Source organism: Schistocerca nitens, chromosome 5, assembly GCF_023898315.1.
Source record: "Schistocerca nitens isolate TAMUIC-IGC-003100 chromosome 5, iqSchNite1.1, whole genome shotgun sequence".
NCBI classification, from domain to species: Eukaryota; Metazoa; Arthropoda; class Insecta; order Orthoptera; family Acrididae; genus Schistocerca; species Schistocerca nitens.
Window position 1 is genome coordinate 320,176,570 of NC_064618.1, and position 23,268 is coordinate 320,199,837.

General features: G+C 37.1%; 1 protein-coding gene across 1 annotated transcript in view; it reads left to right on the forward strand.

Moving 5' to 3' along the window:
* Positions 1–23,268, forward strand: part of LOC126260425 (transient receptor potential cation channel trpm) — a 198,932-nt gene that overhangs the window by 165,374 nt on the left and 10,290 nt on the right. The window contains exon 15 of the mRNA XM_049957754.1: positions 316–372. Coding sequence (XP_049813711.1) covers positions 316–372 — 57 coding nt within the window. The remainder of the gene's footprint in view (positions 1–315; positions 373–23,268) is intronic.

The window sequence follows — 23,268 nt, forward strand, 5'->3', positions numbered from 1 at the left end:
GAATACACATACCAAAATCATCTAGAATCTCATTTGTTTTATGTTGTAACGTTTTGCTTGGGCTTCACACCACCAGTTCACATATCCTTTGATCACCCCTCATATATTACTGTAAAAATGACAGAATGGGAAGACTGTCACACAGTTTCTATTGATTAATACATATATTTTCTGCAGTAATGTGTTTCAAATTATCTATGCATAGTCTCAAATCATTTAATTTCTATGACACAAATTGTTGTTAAAGTTTAGAATCAATTTACTTTTGTATAAGTAAAAAAACATAAAGTATATTATATGAAACATTTCTTTTAGAAGAAGCCAAGAAAGTTTAGCATCAGGAGCAAGTCTTCCAGTCAGCAGGGTATCAAGGTAGTAATCATTCAAGTGTTCAAAACACAAAATGTGACTGTTATCATCTTGTGTTTGTTCAGCCATATTGTGTCATGCTTCCTTCACTTTCATGGTGTGATAACACTTTTGTGGCCATTAACAGATACATAAATGTAGTTGTATGCATCTTTCTCTCATCACTTGTATTTGTAAATAATGCCTTCAATATGTAAAAATTGCTTTCCTTCTAGTTTTACATATACCAGTATCTGGAATCAATTTTCAGCTGTAAATAGTCAAGTAGTACATACTTTGCATAATAGGAGAGATAAAGAAAAGTCTCACATTGGATTTATTATATTTTTCAAATTTTGAGCACTAGCATGAATTATTGTTTTTAGCACCATGTTCAAAAGTATTGATTCTTCATAATTAAGATGTAAAAACTGTGTCAATTAATGGAAATTCCTGTCTGTTATGTGAACTATATTGTTAGCAGTTATTGCACAACTATCTAGAAACACAATTAATCACACACACACACACATATATATATATATATATATATATATATATATATATATATATATATATATATATATAATAGAGGGAAACATTCCACGTGGGAAAAATATATCTAAAAACAAAGATGATGTGACTTACCAAACGAAAGCGCTGGCAGGTTGATAGACACACAAACAAACACAAACATACACACAAAATTCAAGCTTTCGCAACCAACAGTTGCTTCATCGGGAAAGAGGGAAGGAGAGGGAAAGATGAAAGGATACGGGTTTTAAGGGAGAGGGTAAGGAGTCATTCCAATCCTGGGAGCGGAAAGACTTACCTTGGGGGAAAAAAGGACAGGTATAGGTATACACTCGCACACACACCCATATCCAACCGCACATACACAGACACAAGCAGACATTTGTCTGCTTTTGCAACCCACGGTTGCTTCATCAGGAAAGAGGGAAGGAGAGGGAAAGACGAAAGGATGTGGGTTTTAAGGGAGAGGGTAAGGAGTCATTCCAATGCCGGGACTGGAAAGACTTACCTTAGGGGGAAAAAAGGACAGGTATACACTTGCTCTCACATATGTCTGCCTGTGTCTGTATATGTGCAGATGGATATGTGTGTGAGTGCGAGTGTATACCTGTCCTTTTTCCCCCTAAGGTAAGTCTTTCCACTCCCAGGATTGGAATGACTCCTTACCCTCTCCCTTAAAACCCACATCCTTTCATCTTTCCCTCTCCTTTCCTCTTTCCTGATGAAGCAACCTTGGGTTGCAAAAGCTTGAAATTTGTGTGTGTTTGTTTTTTATTGTCTCCTATCAACATACCAATGCTTTCATTTGGTAAGTTACAGAATCTTTGTTTTTAGATATATTTTTCCCACGTGGAATGTTTCCCCATATATAATGGCACACAATTTTTATTTGCACTGTAAGTATTCCTTTCAGTAGCTAATGGTTTGAAACAAGTGTAAAATAAGTGATTCATTTTATAAAAATGACTTGATGAAAGACAACCACTCACTATGTTGGGGAGACATTGAAAAACGAACTGATATTTAGACAATGGTTTTCATTGTTGTAACTCAGCTCTTGAAATTGGAGTATTTATCAGAGCAAACATATATGCCATACTGTCAGCTACACTCTTTCTTAGAATTGTGGCACAATTTGGTATTCAGCTACATTTATAAATGAAAACATTTTTAAACTCGATGAAAATGAGAGAGAGATTTGTCTGTATAAAAAATATAACTGACACTGAGAGTAGAACATCTGCTAGCAGAAACATGTCCTATGTCAGAAACTATGTTGCAGAGCTCTTGTACATTAAAGTCTGTTTTTTTTCCCTACTTTTTGTACTGAGAGCCATTGATTCATTACACATAATGATTTTACACTCTGCTGGAAGTAAAAACTTTAGTTAGTATGTAACAGCATATTCAGCATAACTTGATGCCAAATCATAAATAAATGTCTGTTGTAGCTCACAGTGACAGCACCACTTTTTTAATCTACCTTGTTTTTGTGTGATTTACATTCAAGATCTGTCTCATATACTGGCACAACAGGGTGTCATAACTGATGTAGGAAATTCTCTTCATGGTTTCAAGACTGCTATTCAGCAGTACAGATATTATCATCTGCTCTTGAAGAGAAACTTTTCTCCACAAGATCTCAACCACAAAAGACTCACAGAGGTCAGATTTATGCAGGTAGTTGTAACTTCAGCCATTGATATATTCTCAGTGTTAAATTGTTTTTAACAGACGGATCTCTCTCTCTCTCTCTCTCTCTCTCTCTCTCTCTCTCTCTCTCTCTCTCTCCCTCCCTCTCCCTCCCTCCCCCCCTCTCTCCTTCTATCTATCTATCTTTCTCCCTCCCTCCTTCTTCTGTGTGTGTATGTTGGACGGGTGGGTGGGTGGGGGGAGGAGGGAGGTAGGCGTATTTTGTTAAGTTCAACAGATGAACTTCTGCTATCAATGATTCTTTGTGTTTTCAGTGTCTCTGTTATAAATCATGAGTTGTTCTCTTTCCACACATTATTTTAATCTTCTCTTTGCAACTTAGTTTAATAGATATTTACAGTTACACAAGTCCCTTTCACATAAAATATTAAATAAATAATCATAAGCATGTTATTCAGAAGTCAATAATTTTGGAGTGAAGGAGACCACTCAGTGAACAGTAGAAGCATTGAATCATTGATCAAAACCTAGCAAGTTTTCTTCCTCTTTTGCCTGTGCCTGTCAACGACCCAATGCTTCTGCTGTTCGGGGAATGGTCTCCTTTACTTCAAATTATTTACATTCCACCAGAACTTTCCTACTATTAAGAAGTCATTAGCATGAGATGCATGAAAAGTTCTGTAAGTCCACACCAGCAGAAATGATTCATTGCCCCTCCCATCTTCAAATTTTGTAAGTGACTGTGAAGGCCTATTATCCTTTTCTGTCTGAGTAAATCTGTAATACAGAGCACATCCTTTCAAATTTATCTATGTGTAAGAGTTGTTTTGCAGAGTGACCTCTTAAACCAACTAAAGATAGGAAAAAATTGGTCTTCACGATGCAGCAGCAAATTGTCTTCGAGTTCCTTCATGTCAGAAAAATACGGGTAAGGCTTGGAAGCAGCAAGCTTTAAGACTGCAGTATTCAGTGCTAATTAATATTCCGAAGAGTCATTAGTCCCTCATATTATTTTCATACCAACAAAAGTGTGTCCCAACAGCAATAGTTTTAATATTGATAAAGCTATAATGTTTACTTCAGGTCGACCAACCTGTGTTATTCTGTACATAGGTAATAAGTCCTCTGTATACAACTGTAATCAAAGATCTCTTGAATATTATATGTGGCAAAGTGCATGTTCGTCCAACAGATCACAAGAAATGGCTTAAGTTGTCCATATTCAGAGTGTTTACGAAATAATTGTTAACAATTGGAATACAAAACATGGAAAAAAGTCATTAACAACACCCCTGAATCCATCACTCCCAAGATAATATAGTAAGCATCAGAGCTAGAATGTATATTTATGTAACTTATGGTTCTGTAAGTATAAGGGGCAGTCAAATGAAAACCAAATATCTGCCACAGTGGGACCATGGAATGGTTGCATTCTAAAGTAATCACCACATGTGTTAAAACATTTATCTCACTGGGAGACAAGATCATCAGTTTCGTAGAACATTGTCAACCAATGGTGGATCCACAACTGCATCCACTCTTGCACTTCCTCATCTGACTGAAACTGATATTCATGCACGTCTTTCTTCCAGTCACCTATGATGTAAAAATCACACAGTGAAATATCCCTTGACTTTATGGCTCATCACAGTTTCTGCAAAATGCCTGTATAGTGCTGCACACTGATTGTGGTTTCATGCTTGAGGAATTTGATGAGCAGAGAGCCCCTGCAGTCGAAGGAGGAGGTCATCATTACCTTATCGGAGAACTTGTGTGAACAGCTTTGGATTTCTTTGGTGTGTGTGTGTGTGTGTGTGTGTGTGTGTGTGTGTGTGTGTGTGTGTGTGTGTGTGTGTGGAGGGGGGGGGTGGAATCTTTCCACTGTTGGCTTCACCATTTGCCCTTGGACTGTCAGAATGCTGTCAAGTGTAATCATCCTGTTGCATGACACCCACCCCACACTGCCATTGAGACAAAGGGTATGCTTCAACAATTTGGTTGGGAAACACTGCAACATCCACTCTACACCCCAGATCTTTCACCTTGTGATTTTCACATCTTTGATGACTTGAACAAAGACATGCAAGGATGTCAGTTCTATTTTAACAAGGAAGTGCAAGAGTGGGTGTGGTTATAGATCCATCAGTGTTTTACAAAAAAGGAGTTGATTCTGTCTCCCAGTGGGATACAGGTCTTAACATGTGTGGTGATGGAACCACTCCATGGTTCGATTTTGGGGGTCTTTGGTCTTCATTTGACTGTCCCTCATAAATTATTTGTTCATATTCTTTCACTTCCCTCTCTCTCCACTTTGATCTGACTGTAAAGAACATCAGTATACTTATGCCAAGGGATTTACAAGATAAAAAGTTGGAACAAAGTGACACTGGCAGCCAACTCAGGTCTTTAGAAACTACAAAAACTTTCATTTGGAGCATAACATAAATGGCACACTGAAGAGATTGAAAGTAAAGCTGTGACGGTGGGTCATAGTGCCGCATGGACAGTTCTGGTGGTAGAAAATTTCCATGTGAAACACAAAGGTTCCATGTGTGAATACTGGTTTGACATATAGTTTTAATTTGTCAAGAAGTTTTAATTGGAATGGTTCTGTAAAGTGCCTTTTAACCAATTAGTGGAAACACTACTATTGCATGACACATTAACTTTAAAAATAAGTTGCTTTTGAATTTGACAGTGTTCTAGTTTCACATCACTGTTAATGGCTTCGTCATCCATTTCGCAGTAGCCATGGAGTGTTATAAGAATAGGGAGTATATAATCAGGTTGTTAGTCTCTTGATATCCGCTGAAAAGACTGTTGCATACGTTTCTTAACTTACTGTTTCCAGATACCGGAGGATATTTTCCCAATTTGATCACAAAATAAAATGCATTCATACTGTGTGAAAAGATACAACAGAAGCAAAACATTAAACATACAGTTGGTGTTTTAATATTCCCTCACCTCAAGTTACCACATAGTGTTCTCTCTCTCTCTCTCTCTCTCTCTCTCTCTCTCTCTCTCTCTCTCTCTCTCTCTCTCTCTTAGCTTTACCAAATGTGCTTTGCTGTAGATGTTGCCATGATTGGAATACACAATGGGAAAAGAGGCAGCAAAGCAATTTAAGGGACAGAAAATTCACTTAATAATGTGGCAGAAGGTTACACTTAGTTCTTTGGGTTGTTGTTGAATACATTCACCAATTCTATTACATCCTAGGGAAAGCCATAAGGGCATATCAGTTACTGTTTTCTGGCACACAGGTCCAAGAAAAAAATGTGTGTATATTAAGATTTGTCCACTATTTGACAATAAATTATAACATTTCATAAAAATGCTCCTGCTTCTTGCAAGCTGTTACTGTAATGGAGCAATATTTTACATTTCAATAATCCTGTTGAAAAAATAGGCCGTTCAGGATGTCCTGATATCAAAATTGCTGTAGGGCCATTGTTTAGTTCATATGCCTTCATCTTTGCTCATACTTTTCTAGAATTCAACAGTGCAAAATGCAGGATGGAATAATAAGAATATTATGAAAAGGATAGTTGCTACTCACCATATAGCACAGATACTGTCACAGACAGGAACAACAAAAAGACTGTCAGACAAAGAAACAAAGCATTCAGCCAAACAGGCCTTCATCAGTCAGAAAACACACACACACACACACACACACACACACACACACACAAATATAAATGCATCTCTAACACACATGACAGCCAGAGGCTGTTACTGTAAGGCTTAAACTCACATACTCAGTACTCTGTCATATAATGCATCAACAGTCATCCTATTACCAAGTGGAACTCTCAGGAGAACATGACCAGTTAGCTTTCCAACCCCATCGTTGGTAGCAGGCAGCATTTAAACAACACCTTACCACATGGTAACCCAGATGCCCAATTTTTTTTCACAGTACAACCAATATCATGTCACAGGGTTCCTCTATCGTCAGAGATTAAAGTTATGGACAATGGTCAATTGCCATTATATACACCAGTCTGCCAGGGCAGTCATCAGTGAAATGTGGACTCTGATTGTAGTGAAATGTTAGATAACACCTAAGAAGCATGCCCAATAGCAGTTTGGTTCAGCATAATGACATACAGGAACTTTTGTTGTATTTCACAGTGGTACTGCAAAATATTTAATTTTTTTCCAATAATATAGTTCTATGAACTTATCTCTGGGGGATACTAGGGTTTGGTTATTAAAAATCTATGTTAAAATCGTTGAGAGTTCACTGAAAACAATTTACAAAGTAGGATAAATTGTCCATTTGGACAGAACACCAATCTGTTGGGTACTTGCAAGTTTTAAATAACTTTTCTTTCAGATAAATCTGGTTATTTGCTGATGTAATTTTTTTTATTTCAATAATCATCCATGCTAGTTCTTAAACAAAGTGTCATTCTGTTCGAAAATAATTACTTCAGCTGTTTTCTTCTTATTTGGACTGGTGTGGCTAGAGACCAAAATTAAAAAACATTTTCGATGAGTAGATAAAACCCTTCCTTATTACATGACTTCAGTCACCTATCATATGCTACTAGAAACTGTGTAAAGTGTAAAATTCAGTTAGATATCTTACTAGTACTAAATGGTAGAAACAAAGTGAAGCATTCAACCTGCTTCTGTTTAACATCCTGTGCGAGGGTTGAGTTATGTGACATTTCCATGTGATAGGTTACTCATGGCAGTCTAGTGTCTGCATTCCATAAGATGAGAGACACAAATTTGATGCTTAATCCAGCATGTTGATATGCATGTGATGGTTAGAATCTGTCCACCATTTCCTTTCTTACCCTGCTGCCAACCACCTGTTACAAATAATTTTTTCCACCATCAGGATTCAAACAAGCTAACCGTGGATCAAGCACCTCCATCTCAACATAATTTAGCAATCTCAGAGGTCAGCCAAAAACGGGTATGATTATGTCAAATAAAACTCTTTTTCACCAAAGAATTGATCTTTATTATACTTTAGTAGTGATTTTAGCAGCAAAGTAAACAGTATTGTCAAGTAATGCAACTTTCCCCTCATTTTATATTTCTTTTTTCAAATTTAAATTATTGGTCGTCTCTTATCTGACATAGCTGTGGAATCCAAATAGTGTTGTGTTGCATTTTAAAAGTTGTATGCTTTCTTTAATTATAACAGAATACTTCTTGCAATTATTGTACTTCTTTGACATAAAATATGTGAGTGATTTGATAAAATCTGATTAGCTAACATGGCATGTGAATTTCAGTAGATGATTCAACTTTGCCTTTTGCATGATGTAACCTGTAAAAGAAAAGCTTTCAAAAGATATTTTCCATAGTGTTGTTTTTAGGTTTATTTTATCTTTTGTGCATTCATACAGGTTTTGATTAATTTCAGCCACTTACCAAGTTAAGCACGTTTTGCTTTTGGCCAGTATTTCATTATCAGTTTCCCCACAAAGACATTCTATAGGGTGGAACTCTAATCTCTTGCATTACTACAGTGGGGTCCCTGAATGAGTGTCACACCTTTCCTTAACTCATTTCTTTCCTGTGAAATTTATACAGTGTCATATAAGTATAAAATCACATAACCATCAATCAACTGCACTAAAGATAATGATAGGCATAAGGATTGTGTCTTTACTTCTTCTAACTAGAACACAATTAGTATTAATGTACTCTATTTAAAGAGGGGCCATTAGTAAAGTCAACATATAAAGCATTGCAAAATTAAAAAGTTATCCTGTTCTCATCTTATGTGGGGCATGTGAAAGCTTTTAGCATTAACATGCCAAATTAAATATGATAGGCATTTTTTTCCTCCAGTACAGCTAGAATTAAAATGTTAATATCAGAGTTCATATAGGCCTACAAATAGTAGATTCATGTACTGATTATTTTTCAGCACAATCAGTATGGCTTTTCAGTCCGCTATATTGTCACAGAGCTTTGCAGTTCCTCACCTGAAGTGAAATGCTGTTCACTCAACCACTTTGTCATCTCTGGAAAAATATGAAAGTCACTCAGTGCCAAATCCAGGCTGTAGAGAGGATTTGAATATTTCTGTGGTTGAAGAAGTTGTTGTGGCAATGCAGAAGTATTCAGTCAAATATAATGCAACCAAGCGACATCTGATGACAAATGCCTCCTAATTTTTTCAGCATGGATCTGCATAGCCTTTGAAATGTCTCACAATATATAACCGCATTGATTTTTTCCCCAGTAGCACAAAGTTCTATGGCTGCAGGACACTGCAGTGACATGGCTCAAAAGACAAGTGACTCAGGTTTATGCGGAGATGACAGAAAATGTTGTACGCAACTACAACAAATGCCTCAGTTCCCATACAACAAATTCCTCAGTTCCCATGGTGAAATATTAAAAACAGTTGATCTGTGTGTAGTATATGTACATAAAACTTTATATATATTTGTACTTGTTTTAATTTCTGGCTGTGTTGAAGGTTGGAAAAAAATATGCCTTGTATGCACTATGTACAGAACATTCTTTTCAAATGCATGACTGTAGCTCTAACTATAACTCTAATAAATTTCATCTTGCTGCCTCACAGATCTACTTGTATTGGATATGAGTGGAATAATTATTAACTGGGATCATTGTTGTTATTGAGTTGTTTTGCATCATGTGCGAGGGCTGAGTGACATAACATGTCTATGTGACAGGTTACTCATGAAAGTCTAGTACCTGCACTCCATGAGATGAGACACACAAATTTGATGCTTAATCCAGCATGTTGATATGCATGTGATGGTTAGAATCTTCCTGATAAACAAGTTACCAAACTGTTTCTGGTACATAAAATTATTCCATTCTTTAATGAATGTCTGAATATGAAAAATCATAGCTACACAAAACTGAAGACAATGGAGATAGATGGAAAGAGATGTAGATACACTTTTTGTTCCACAGATCCAGGATGAGACAATTTCATTACATTCTATTCCATTCTTTCTTATCCTAGTTTTAATACCTTTCCCATCTCATTATATGTTGAAACTTCCTAGAATTTCTGAAATAAAGGCTTAGTAACTACATTTTTAATAAATTATCTGAATATTTGAGCTCAGGTGTTGCACATCTCTAAGTAACAAATCAAATCAATCACCAGCATGGAGGCTGATTTGAACACTACAATGTTGCACTCATCCTATTGGAACTGGCGTGCTTTCACCCAAGATATGTAGCATCTGTTACTGTCAGGTATTGGGATGTACAGTTTAATGTTAAACTGCAGACATTGGGCAGCTTGATAATTTTTGGCATCTGTAATACATTGCCCAAGGTGAAAGACTTAACTCGCACAGCAACAACAGAATCATAGGTATATGACAGGATTGAGCTCCAGGCCTTCAAATCCATGTGTAACCGTATAATCTTCGATAGTGAAGATGTCAGAGTCACAGACCATATGCAGCATTGTTACAATAATTTATCCACTTTCTTCTTAATAAGTGATTATTTCCCAAAAACACAACTTCATATACTTGTGTACACATCAGTTGTTGCACAAGGATACAAACAGAAGCTGAATACTGAAAAGAAAAGAGAGTACCACCCCCACCCCCCCTTCCCTCTCTCTCTCTCTCTCTCTCTCTCTCTCTCTCTCTCAAATGCAGGAAGGGAAGTTTGTATGGAAGAAGGTACTGGAACAGGTTGCATTTGGGATAGAGTAGAAGTGGGTATAGGGCAGGGGGTTTGCAGAGATTGATGCCAGGAGGATTATGGACTGAAGGATGTGTTGTAAGGACTACCCCCATCTATGTAATTCAAAGAAGCTAGTGTTCTGGGGAAGGATCAAGATGCCACATGTTGTGAAGCAGTCACTGAAATCAAGATTGGGTTCAGAAACATGTTCCAACACAACTACTCTTGGTCACAGTTTGGCAGGAGGAAATCATTCAGGTGGACATCTGATTGGTGCTCATGCATACATAAAATGCTGAGCACCAATAGCATTTAATTTTCCCTGTATTCACAATTACTTCTCCACTCCAGGCTGTTCTATTTAGTTGTTTTCCTCTTTCTACTAGTAATTTTCATTGTACACATCTCCACTGCTCACTTTTTGTGGTCAGTCATTTAACATTATTTTAATTGTTTTCAATGTATGCATGTGTGAAGTTTGTGACTGTATTTTAATGTGAATGAAAATGGTTTACTACACCCACCCATATACCATGTTTGCTTTTTACTGACCCTATGTGTTTCATATTATTCCGTGTAGTGTAACAAGGTTCAAATGGCTCTGAGCACTACGGGTAGTGTAACAAGGTCTGCATGTAATACACATCAAAACGAATAGATAAGCAAGAACAGTATTTCATTAGAAAACAAACAAAAAGAAACAAACACAGGAAAAGCAAAATGAAGTCAATATTACACAAAAACAAAATAAATAAATGACACATACACCCCCCCCCCCCCCTGCATGACCAACAAAAGTTCTCTGTTACAGAATAAAGATAAATGTGAACTTAATATCATTACATATTAAAGTATATATAATCTCATCAACATGTCTTTTTAGAATGTACGTCAAAGCCATATGAACCTCAAACAAAACTACAGATACTTATATGCAGAACATCAACTGAATAAAGACTACTTCCAAGTTATGAAACAAAGATTACATCTGAGCTATGCATCAGAATACAAAAGGGATAGTGTTTTATTCGGAACATACAAATGTCAATAAACTTACAGTCAGTCCATTTAGAGAAGGTCTTCTTGGAATTACTCCACATTTTTGAAAAATTTAATTGACTCCCTTCAACTTTCTCATCAAGCATTTTATGTTCACTCTGGAAATGATTACAAAGGTTTGTTACTCTTCGGTTAAGTTCAGTTGCTTTGCCTTGATGATTACGTGAAATATCCAAAGATTTATTTTTATGTTGATAAATTTGTTACCAGATTCATAAGTACAGATGATGATGACACAAACTATCTAACTAACACAAAATTCAGACAGCATCACAGAAAGAAAGATGTACTGGGAAGGAAACTGTTATAATTAAAGCTGAATAGTGTTGTGAATGTGGTTACTGAATATTTTAAAGTAATATTTCAGATTTATATGTATACTTAGACAAAAAAACTTAGAACAGCCAGAAGAGAGACAACAAAACCATGTAAACTTACATCAGATTTGTTAATGACACAGTTATTGTCCATCCAAGAGAGGACACCTTGCTGGTAAAAAAAGCTTATAGTATGTGATATGCAACTCTCTTCAATTCGGTGTAAGTATGAACAGTAAAAATAACAGAAATAAATATAGAAACTACAGATCACAAAAGATCCAAAAGTAACAGAGAAAGAATTGAAAGCTAAGGGAAAATGTTACAGTAATCTCAAAATTATTTGAAGGAGAAACAACTGTTATCTTAAAATAACCAGAGACATCAGAGAGGTGCTTAAGTCTTTTTCAGCCAGTAACACTACAGAATAATAGATGAACAAACACTACAAAAGAACATTCACACAAATTCCCTCTTAAAAGATACTTATCTATTGTTTATTAATAATGAGAAGAAGACCATCATTCATTTGAAAAATAAAGCAATGAAGATTTATACCATAACTTAAAATAAACAAAGAAAGCTTCTCTATCAGATCTGTAGTGGTAATAGAAACAGCTTGGGCCACAAAGTCAATCAAACATTGAATATGGGACTGATGAAATAGTGTATGTTTGGAGGGAATCATTCAGTGAAGAACACCTTACTGTTACAATATGAGTTTGAAAATATTAGCACCTCTCAAAGAGTTAATTTTATAACAATATTATGAAAAGATAGTACTATTCACCACACAGCAGAGATGCTGTGAATCACAGTTAGGCACAACAAAAAGACAATCACAAAATAAGCAGAAAAGGAGAGAAGTAAAAAGACTGGGTGCATTGATGGAATAGATGGGTGTGAACAATGACTAATGAAGTTTGAGGCCAGGAGGGTTACGGAAATTCTAAAAATCTGGTGTTGGTGGGAAGGATGATTACGGCAGAGGCTGTGGAGCAATCATTTAAATGAAGAATGTTGTGTGGGGTGGCATGCTCAGCCACATAGTGGGTCCAGTTGTTTCTTGGCCACAGTTTGTTGGTGGCCATTCATATGAACAGACAGCTTGTTGGTAGTCATGCCCACATAGAATGCAGCACAGTGGTTGCAGCTTAGCTTGAAGATCACATGACTTGTTTCACAGGTAGACCAGCCTTTGATGGGATAGGTGATGTTTGTGACCAGACTGGAGAAGGTGCTGGTGAGAGGATGTATGGTACAGGTCATGCATCTAGGTATATTACACAGATATGAAACATGAGGTAAGGGGTTGGGAACAGGGGTTGTGTAGGGATGGATAAGTATATTGTGTAGGTTCGGTGAACGGCAGGATACCACTGTGGGAGGGGTGGGAAAGATGGTAAGGATGGTGGGCAGGACATTTCACATTTCAGGGCACAATGAGAGGTAGTCGAAACCATGGCAGTCCTGCGTGATACTGAAATATGAGAGGAACGCTTCTTTCTGGCCGGAGAGTGAGACTTTGGGAGGTGTTGGGTGACTGGAAAGATAAGGTAAGGAAGATCTGCTTTTGTACAAGGTTGGAAAGATAATTATAGTCTGTAAAGGCCTCAATGAGATCCTCGGTATATTTTTAAGAGGGACAGCTCATCACTGCAGATGCGATGACCATGGGTGGCTAGGCTGTATGGAAGGGACTTCTTGGTATGGAACGGATGGCAGTTGTTCAAGTGGAGGTACTGCTGGTGCTTAGTAGGTTTGTTATGAACAGAGGTACTCATGATGCCATTCTTGAGATGGGGTCCACTTCTAGGAAGGTGGCTTGTTGGGTTGAGTAGGACCACGTGAAGTGAAAGGTTGAGAAGCTGTTGGGGTTCTGTAGGAATGTGGATAGAGTGTCCTCACCCTTGATCAAGATCACAAAGATGCCATCAGTGAATCTGAACCAGTTGAGGGGTACCAGGTGAGGGGTTTAGGATTCTGTGTGTTTAGAAAGGATCCCTTTAGAGGGCCCATGAATAGGTTGGTATAGGATGATGCCATTTCTTCATTTCAAGGACTGCTTCACAGCCTGCCCCATATTGATCCTTCCCACCAGCACCAGCTTTCCTGAATTGCACAGGTGGGAATTCTCCCTGCAATATATACTACGTTCCTGTAACTCTCCTGGCCTCAACATTCATTTGTCATTGTCCTCACCCATCTTGTAGTCATTGTCCTCACCCGTCTACCCCTTCCCTGTTTCCATTCCAGCACTATACGGCCTCTGTTCCATGAATGCATCCAGTCTTTTTACTTCTCTCCTTTCCGCTACCCCCTCTCCTCTCCTCCCCCTACCCCTCTCCCGACTTTCAAATAGCTTTCTGACTGCACCTAGCTGTTCTAACTTCTCTTCACCTCACCCCTGCACACTCCCCAGCAGGATTTCAGAGTCCCCCACCCCTATGCTGCTATCCCTCCCCTTCCCCCTCCCCACCCCAGTCTCGTCCTTACCCCCACCCAGTTGCCTCTCCCATCATGCACTGCTGCTACTGCTCATTGTGTGGCTTCAGCTGCCAGAGAGAGACTGAGGTTATGTGTGTATGAGTTGCAGTTTCATTTACATGTGTGTGTGCGTGTGATCTAATTTTTGACAAAGGCCTTCTTGGCTGAAAGTTTATTTTGTGTCATTCTTTTTGTTGTGCCTATCTGCGACTCAGCATCTCCGCTACATGGTGATTAGCAACTGTCCTTTTCATAATACTGTAACTTTCCATCCTGGATTTTCCATTGTTATAATTAATTTTATTTTACACTACTAAAGAGTACACCAGAGTCATACACAGCAGTCCGATAAAATTTTGCTAAAAAAACATCAGTTGGTAAGAAAATATAAGTTATATTGAATGTTTGGGGTAGTCTTGACTACTTGCTTGGATAATAATAATTTTGTGTGGCTCAATGGCCTGGTTCAAGTCTTTCGACTGGATGCCACTTCAGCGACTTGTATGTCCCTAACCTACCTCAGTTATTTAACCAGCACAAGGGGACCAACAGTTTAATGTAGAATCTCAACCACGTGTATTACTAGTGAATTTCCACACCTCTGGAAGGTGAATGCTAGGTTAAAAGGTAGACTCAAAAATTAGTTGTCCATTAGAGATTAGATCCTGTGATCTCTTTTTAAGTTTCCGGGCATGTGCTTTAACATCACACCTGGCCAACTCTTTCTTGGATGGCCTGGGCAACTGCACATGAGAAGCAGAAGGCCCTGTTTCAAGTATTGCTCTGGCACATATTTTCATTTGTAACATGATGATTATATTACACATCCAGCATCAGGATAGATTAGAATCCCAACGATTCCATTCACTCCATTTCTATGGACTTTTTGAAATGAATGTATAATCACTATGGCAGGTAAAGTATGGTTCTCTGTCATAACACTTCCACTGAGGTGCTATTCTCCAAGGAAGACCTTGTGATTGTTTGTTCAAAAAATGGGAAGAGAACATCTGTGACACTGAATACTTGGATCAGTTCAGGAGGCATCCCTGCATCTCCTGATAGGTCAAGATGACTGCTCGCAACAAGCAGGAGATCTGTGCTGCAAACCCATTCTGGTACAAATTTCCAGTTATTACAGCATATTAAGTTTTAATATTCATTATACTATATGAAACAAACAGCAACATACAATTTTTTGGGCTCCAAGGAAGTAAATTTAACATATTTTGAAAATCAATAGCCACCATCATCAACATTCAGTTCCTCATGCAATCCATTAGCACACATCCATCTAGCAATCAGTGCCATGTTCAGCAGATAATACATGCTTCTCCTAAATAGAAATGAACTACATGAAAGAAAGAAATCTAATTAAAAGCATAGCAACAGCAAATGGATGCCACTGACGACCTCTGAAAGGAAATCAAGACACATGTGAAGTTAACAGTGGAACTAATTCCAAACAACAAACTAAATGCATGTTTCCCTTATGTAAAAAATATTTCACAGAAAAGTGAAATCTTTTTCAGACTATGCAGTATTTTCAACCACAATCAAACCACAACAAAGCCTAGGCACAAGATAAGAACCAACAGAAATAAGTACAGAAACAGTGGTATTTGTAAAATAATCATTCTACACCCAAATCATTTACATACAAAAGATACAAAGAGATTGTAAAACAAGATGTGTGAAACACTTTCAGACTTAAGTGTCACTGTAACCCACATTTATTAATCTGACTGTTCCTTTCCATCTTTTGCTCTGACAATTTTATTTCCATAGTAGAACCTTAAAAAATCTTCTGTTATAATTTAGTTCCTGTTGGATATAAAAATAAAATGAACAATGGAGGAAACATTGTGAAAAGGCAAATAACCAGTACAACTGCAGTTAATATATGAAGAACATAAAAGCAGTAAGAGTTGAAAGGCATGTTTACTATCTTCCTGAAAATATTTTCCTGTAACTATATGTTTCAGTTTATTTGTAAGTTGACAGGATGTGTACTTGTGGTCACATAACAGAAATATTTTTAGCTGTACCTGAAGTGTTAGGAGACATTTTGTAAACTCCTGCTTTAATAGTGTAACTGTGGTGGTCTAGTGGGTAGAGTGCTCAACTCAAGCTGTGGATGTCCCAGATTCAATCCCAGGTAGAAGTGGGGAATTTTCCTCATTTCAGCCCCTCCAGGATGGCCTTGGTCTACCCAGCCTGCTATCAAACTGAGTACCGTAGACCTTTCCCAGGGTGAAATGTGGCTGGGGCGATGGGCTCACCACATTCCCCCATGTAGCACAGTAGTGAACAAAAGGCTGCACTCAGCAAGCAGTCAGGCCAGAAGCCCATTCATGGATTGAAGCACCACAGAGTTCACCTTCACATATTACCTGTTTTAAGAATATACGAGCCATACCTGTTGGCATAATGTAGCATTTATAAATTCTTCTGTTGAATACAATTGTATTTTCTTTGTCTTTATTAATTTTTTTTACATAACTGTCATACAGATTTTGTCAAGATACAGGCTAACTGTTTTAATCATTATTAAGAAAAATACTTATTCAAAATTTAGTAAATATAAACAATGGAGACATAGCTAATACTTACTGTTTTGTGTAACTATGTCTGTCTGCTTTTAGAAATTTAGTGTCCCCCTCCTACCACCTTCCCCCTCCCTGCTTGTCTCATGTACTACAGTTGTCCTTTATCTGTATGATTATGCTACTTTGTGTTGTTTTTGTGTCTTTTATTAAAAGCTTTTGATATATTTTACCTTCCTCATGAGATGCGAATAGATGTCTATAGTGTGTATACATTAAAACAAAGAGGTATAGAATTGTAGGAGATTGCTATCATGTGCTTATAATAGTGTTGTCCCATTCAATATATGTTTCATTGGAATGCTGTTTGTAGACCACTGCTGTATTACTTTTTCTTAGTAGCTTTTGATGTCCTGAAGTGCTTTTGCCTTTAGAATAGATTTTTTTATGTGAGCAGAAAGTCAAAGAGAATGAGAAGCAGTCTTAAATGATCCAACAATCAATTGAGAAAATTACAGTTTTGAAAGCAGGGAGCATGAAAGATATCCTGCAAAACATTACTAACCACCTTTTTTGAAACTACCTAGGACAGATAGGTTGGAAGCCCACTAATTATAGAAATTATTAGATCTAATGGCAACAAATAGATCAGATCTCTTTGAGGATGTCCATATTGATTACTGCATAATAGGTGTAAAACAAATCATGGGGCTACAGATAGAGAGATGGTGAATGAAATATATTTGGCTGTCAAGAGGGCTATTTTTGAAGCCTTCAGTGACTACCATAGCAGAATATTGTCAAAAGATCTCACAAAATCCAAATAAAGCCTGAACATAAGTAAAGACTGTCAGTGGCACCAAGTCAGTGTCCAGACACGTATGGATGATACAGGAACGGAAACTGAGGATAGTGAAGTAAAACCAGAAATGCTGAATACCATTCCCAAAGGTTCCTTTACAGAGGAAGATCGTGGAGTATTGATGCACACTACTTCTCACACAACTGCAAAGCTTAGTGACATTGATATTAATGTCAATGGCATTGAGAAACAGCTACAACACAATAATTAAACAAGACTCCACAAGGATCCACGAATCTCTGTCACATTCTGTGCAAATTTGCAATTGAGTTAGCTCCCATTTTAACTGTAATATACCATAGATCACTTGAACTAAATACTGTGCCCAGTAAGAGGAATGAAGTACAGTATTCACTACTACTACTTTACCTCATCTGTTGTAAAATCCTAGAGCATACTCCAAACTCAAACATTATATGGTATCTTGAAAAGAATGAACTACTCTATTTTGATAACATCCATCTTGTGAAACCCAACTTGTGGTTTTTTCACATGACATGACATTATGAATGCTGTGGATGAAGACAATCAAGTGGATGCAATATTTCTTGACTTCCAAAAAGTATCTGACTTGGTACCATGTTAAGAATTATTAGCAAAGGTGCATTTATGTGGAGTACCAAGCAAACTTGTAACTGGATTGTGCATTTCTTGGTAGGGAGGACACAGCATGAAATCTTCGATGGAGAGATGGCGACAGATGTAGAATAAGCTTCAGGCATGCCCCAAGGTGGTGTTTTGGGTCCCTTGTTACTCATATTGTATATTAGTGACCTGGCAGATGATATTAAAAGTAACTTCAGACTTTTTACAAGTGAAGCAGTTATCTGTAGTGTAGTACTATCTAAAAAAAAAGCTGCAGAACTCTCCTATCAGGTCTTTATAAGAGTTCAGAACCTTGCAAAGATTGACAACTTGTTTTAAATGTTCAGAAATGTTAAGTTAGTCACTTCACAAAATGCAGAACAACAGCATCCTATGACTACAACCTCCACAACTCTTGATCGTAATCAGTCAACACATCCAAGCACCTGGGTGTAACAGTTTGTGGGGACATGAAATGGAATGTTCACATTTGTAAAGCAAGACTTTGGTTCATTAGTAGGATACTGGGAAAATGCAATTAGTTTACAAAGGAGGCTGCTTACAAATCACTTGTGCATCCCATCTTAGAATATTGCTCAAGTGTCTGATCCATGTCACACAGTATTAACAAGGGACACTTAATATATAGAAAGAGGGTTGCATGAATGTTCACATGTTTGATTCATGAGACAGCATTACAGAAATGTTGAAAAATCTGAGTTGGCAGATGACTGAAGACAAACATCAACTACCATGCAGAAGCCTACTTCAAAAGATTCAGGTCCCAGCATTAAGTGAAGAATCTAGAGCTATCCCTTGTCTCTATATCTGTCACTTCCATGGGGGCAATGAAGATAAGATAAAACTAATTACAGCATGCACAGGGATAATTAAGCATCCATCCTTCCAGAACTTACTATACAACTGGAACAGGAAGAAATGGTAACATGTAGTACCATGATAAGTACCCTCTGCCATTTCATATCACAATGGCTGGCAGAGCATGTACGTAGATGCAGATGTAGATGTAGCCTTTGAGGAAGTTGTACCATCCTTAATTTTGGAAAATTAAAAAGTAATGGTTAATGGAATCTATCTCAACCACCCCCATTTTGATTATGTCATTTTTATGTTTCCTACTAATGCATATTTACTTCAACAGTAAATGGAAGAACTTATTAAGACAAGTTTGAAAGCAGACCTGAAAATCAGTTACAGTAAGACTTTTATGGGAGGTATTTGTCTGGAGTGCAGACTTGTATGGAAGTGAAACATAGGCAGTAAACAGCTCAAACAAGAAGGGAATAGAAGAATGTTGAAGATTAAAGGGGTGGACCAAATAACTGAGGATGTACTGAAACAAATTGAGGAAAAAGAAATTTAGGGCACAACTTGACTGAAAGAAAGGATACGTTGATGGGACATTACTGAGGCATCAAGGAATTGTCAATCTGATGATGGGGGGAAATGTAGAGGTAAGAATTGTATAGGGAGACCAAGGTGTGAATACAACAAGTAGATTCAAATGGATGTAGATTGCAGTAAATATTCAGAGTTGAAGAGGCTTGCAGGGGACATACTAGCATGGAGAACTGCACAGCTTTTAGATTGAAGACCACAACAACAAGACTAAAATAATGTCTAACTGAAACACTAAAAAAGTTATAAAAATTAACAATGCAGTTATAGAGCTAATTAATGAGTTTTTATGTCTAGGGTAGTTGAAGACAGTGAATTAATGGACAACAAAAACAGATAAAAAGGAGAGTGAAATGGTTAGGAGTGCTTTTATAAACTAAAGGGGATATTCTAAATCATGCTTTCATTGTCATTAAAATAAAAAGTTTACTATCAGTGAGTATTATGTGCTATGATTTTTGATAATGAGACTTGCTTTTAGTGCAAAAATCATTAAAAAAACTGTAGGGTGATAATGGTTTTTATAGTCACAGAAAAGGCACATAACTCAGTTAACAGGGAAAGACTCTGGGAAGAAATGAAGAAGATGGGTATAGAAGATGGATGCATTAATGTAATAAAGACAATGTATAGCAGATACAAATGTAGAATTAGAACACCACTGGGGAACTCTGGATACTTCAAAATACGACAAGGACTTAAACAAGGAAATAATCTGTCTCCTGCACTTTTTAATGTTGTGATGGAGGGAATGAATAGGGAAATTAAAGACATAGTAAAAGAAAAAGACAAAAAGATGATTTTTGCAGATGATATGGAAATATGGGGTGACGACAAGGTAGATGTACAGTTGCAACTTGATGCGTGGAAGGAAATAATGAAAAGGTGTGAATTAAAAATAAGTAACGATAAGAGTGAGGTAATGGTATTTGGAAGATACAAAGGGATCAATGGAAATATTACTTTGAATGGAGAACCCCTCAAAGCGGGAGACAGTTTCCCTTATTTAGGGAGTGAAATATCTAGTGAGGGAAGAATAACCAACGAAATTAATAGGAGGTTACAGAAGGAAGGCAATTTCTACCAAACAATAAAACACCCGATTTGGAACAATGAACTTTCAGAAAAAGCAAAACTCCTTATATATAAGAGTTATTACTTCCCTATTGTCACCTAAGGAGGAGAAACATGGACAATGACAGGAAGGGACTGGAGCAGACTGCAGGAAGGGGAAATGAAATTTCTCAGAGCAGTTAAGGGAAAAACAAGAATGGACAGAGTAAGAAATGTAGATATTAGAAAGGACTTTAAACAGGAAAGTATGAGAGAAGAAATAAAAAAAAAAAGAGATTAAGATGGTATGGGCATGTTAAGAGGATGCATGGGCAGAGACTTCCCATAATTATGGAAGAACTAAAGACGGATGGAAAAAGACCTAGAGGGTGCCCAAGAACATGGTGGAAAACGGGAGCGAGAATATCTGTGGAAAGGAGAGGTGTGACCTGGCAGCAAGTGGAGGAAGAAAAGTGGTGGGAGAACAGAGCCAAATGGAGAGGACTCGTCAGCACCCAGACCTGGCAGTAGCTGGAGTAGGATCCAGACACAACAACAACAAGAACAACTACAACAAAGTTTGTCCAAGATAAGACACACCATATTGAAACCTGATTTCTAAAGACCCAGATTGTCTTTAACACAGCTTGGCACATTTTTTTACCATTGTTCTAAGGATCAATACATGCTGCAAATACTTTTTTCTAAGTTCAAGTGAATACTATACTTTCAGATATTTAATTAAAATGATACTGTCAATAGCATAACATAAATCTTACATCTGCTATAATAAAGTCGGCTGGAGTGGCCGTGTGGTTCTGGGCGCTACAGTCTGGAACCGAGCAACCGCTACGGTTACAGGTTCGAATCCTGCCTCGGGCATGGATGTGTGTGATGTCCTTAGGTTAGTTAGGTTTAATTAGTTCTAAGTTCTAGGCACTGATGACCTCAGAAGTTAAGTCACATAGTGCTCAGAGCCATTTTGCTATAATAAAACCAGAGCATTCTTAAAGTATTATCAATTATTGTTTCCATGAAACACAGAAAAATAGTCTTATTGTGTGAATATTATTAGGCTGTTGCTTTCATCATATTGATAATTTATGTTAAACTAACTGTGCAAACTGTGTCTGGGTAATCCAAGTGCCAAGTTGTTGATGAGCAAAAAATTAATCAATTAAAAGCATACTAGTGGAGATAAAAAGAAAGAAATCCCCACACCATCAGCTGTTCATCATTCATAGGTTTCCACGTAGAGAAAAATATAAGAATAATGAAGTAAAACCATGATATCATTCTGAATATGAATGCTGGATGAAAATTCAAACATGAATCTTGCTTTGTGGAATTTTGACTATAATGTTGCCAGTGAAATGTAGAATGAAGAGTGAGATAAGTATCAGTTTTGATACTTCCTTTCTGTGATCCTGCCACCCGCAGTTTACTGTTCTCCTTGGCTTTGCACTGAGAATTATTCTCTAAAAGAACATGTTCTGTAAATTGATGTACATATTTGTTGGTTTCCTGTAAAAAAAAATCTTTCACTTTTTCTCAGTAATTTTCTGTTGCTCATTTAATCTTCTTATTTTTTTGCTCACATATTTTCTTGCTTTTGTTGTGTACTGTGATGCCATTTAGCTCATTGTCTGTATAGAATAAGTATAGAAGATTAAGAATAGTTATTATGAAGCTCTATTTAATTTGAAATATATAAAATAACGAAAATATTCACATCATTGAAAGTGATATTTAACCAAATCAATTTAATATTTATTTATATTCAGATTATACCAGGACAGCTCTAACATGCTATAGAAAGTGGTGTGGGCACTTGCAGCATGAAACTTTCAATGATGAATTTCAGTTTGTCATAGGCATGGTTGCATTCCTTTGAAACTCACTGGAAATGAGAAAGGAAATTACTGTTGTGTAATAGCAGGAAGCTTATTGTTCTCACTGCCTCTTTATGGCTACAGAAGCTCTGCAGTCTCCAGCAAAGTATCTTGATTTTTATTGTTCAACTAATTGTAATTCTAGCCCCATTCTCCATATTCCCCATCATTCTACATTCTCTCCATTGCCATGTACCATTCCATTTATTTTGCCCCTGTCCACTCAATGACTGTCCTCTCCAGCCTCCCAAGTCTCTCTCTCTCTCTCTCTCTCTCTCTCTCTCTCTCTTCATCATGCTTGGATTCATCAATAAATTTTGAACCAACCAGAACCCTTGTTTTTCACCTACACATTAACTATTCTTGTATCCATTCATTCATGTATTCATTCACTCAGCAACGGCTTTTATGTTCAAGTGGACAAGACCTGTTATTACACAAAAATTGTAATATAATAATTTGAGTAGTTCAGTTTTCAGTTTTGAAATTTAGTCATGTACACTGAGAAAAAATAACACTTTAGCAATACAATACTCAGGTAATAACCTTAATGCTATGTACTGTTACTATAATGCTTATTCATAGTCTAAACAATTTACATTTTTAAAACATTCTGGTTAACACTGTTAGCATATATTTACCACCTTAAAATCTATTAAATTTCATTCCTGTTACAAGTCTTTGAAACCTAACTTTCAAGCATGAAATGATGGAACATAGTGTCACCACTTCACCAGGTGACTTAACTAGCCTCATTGTCAATATCTGCACATCCCATATGCATTCATAAGTATTAAGAAATTGCTGGAGATGGGCACGATTAACTAACCATATTTAGGTGATCCCAATGT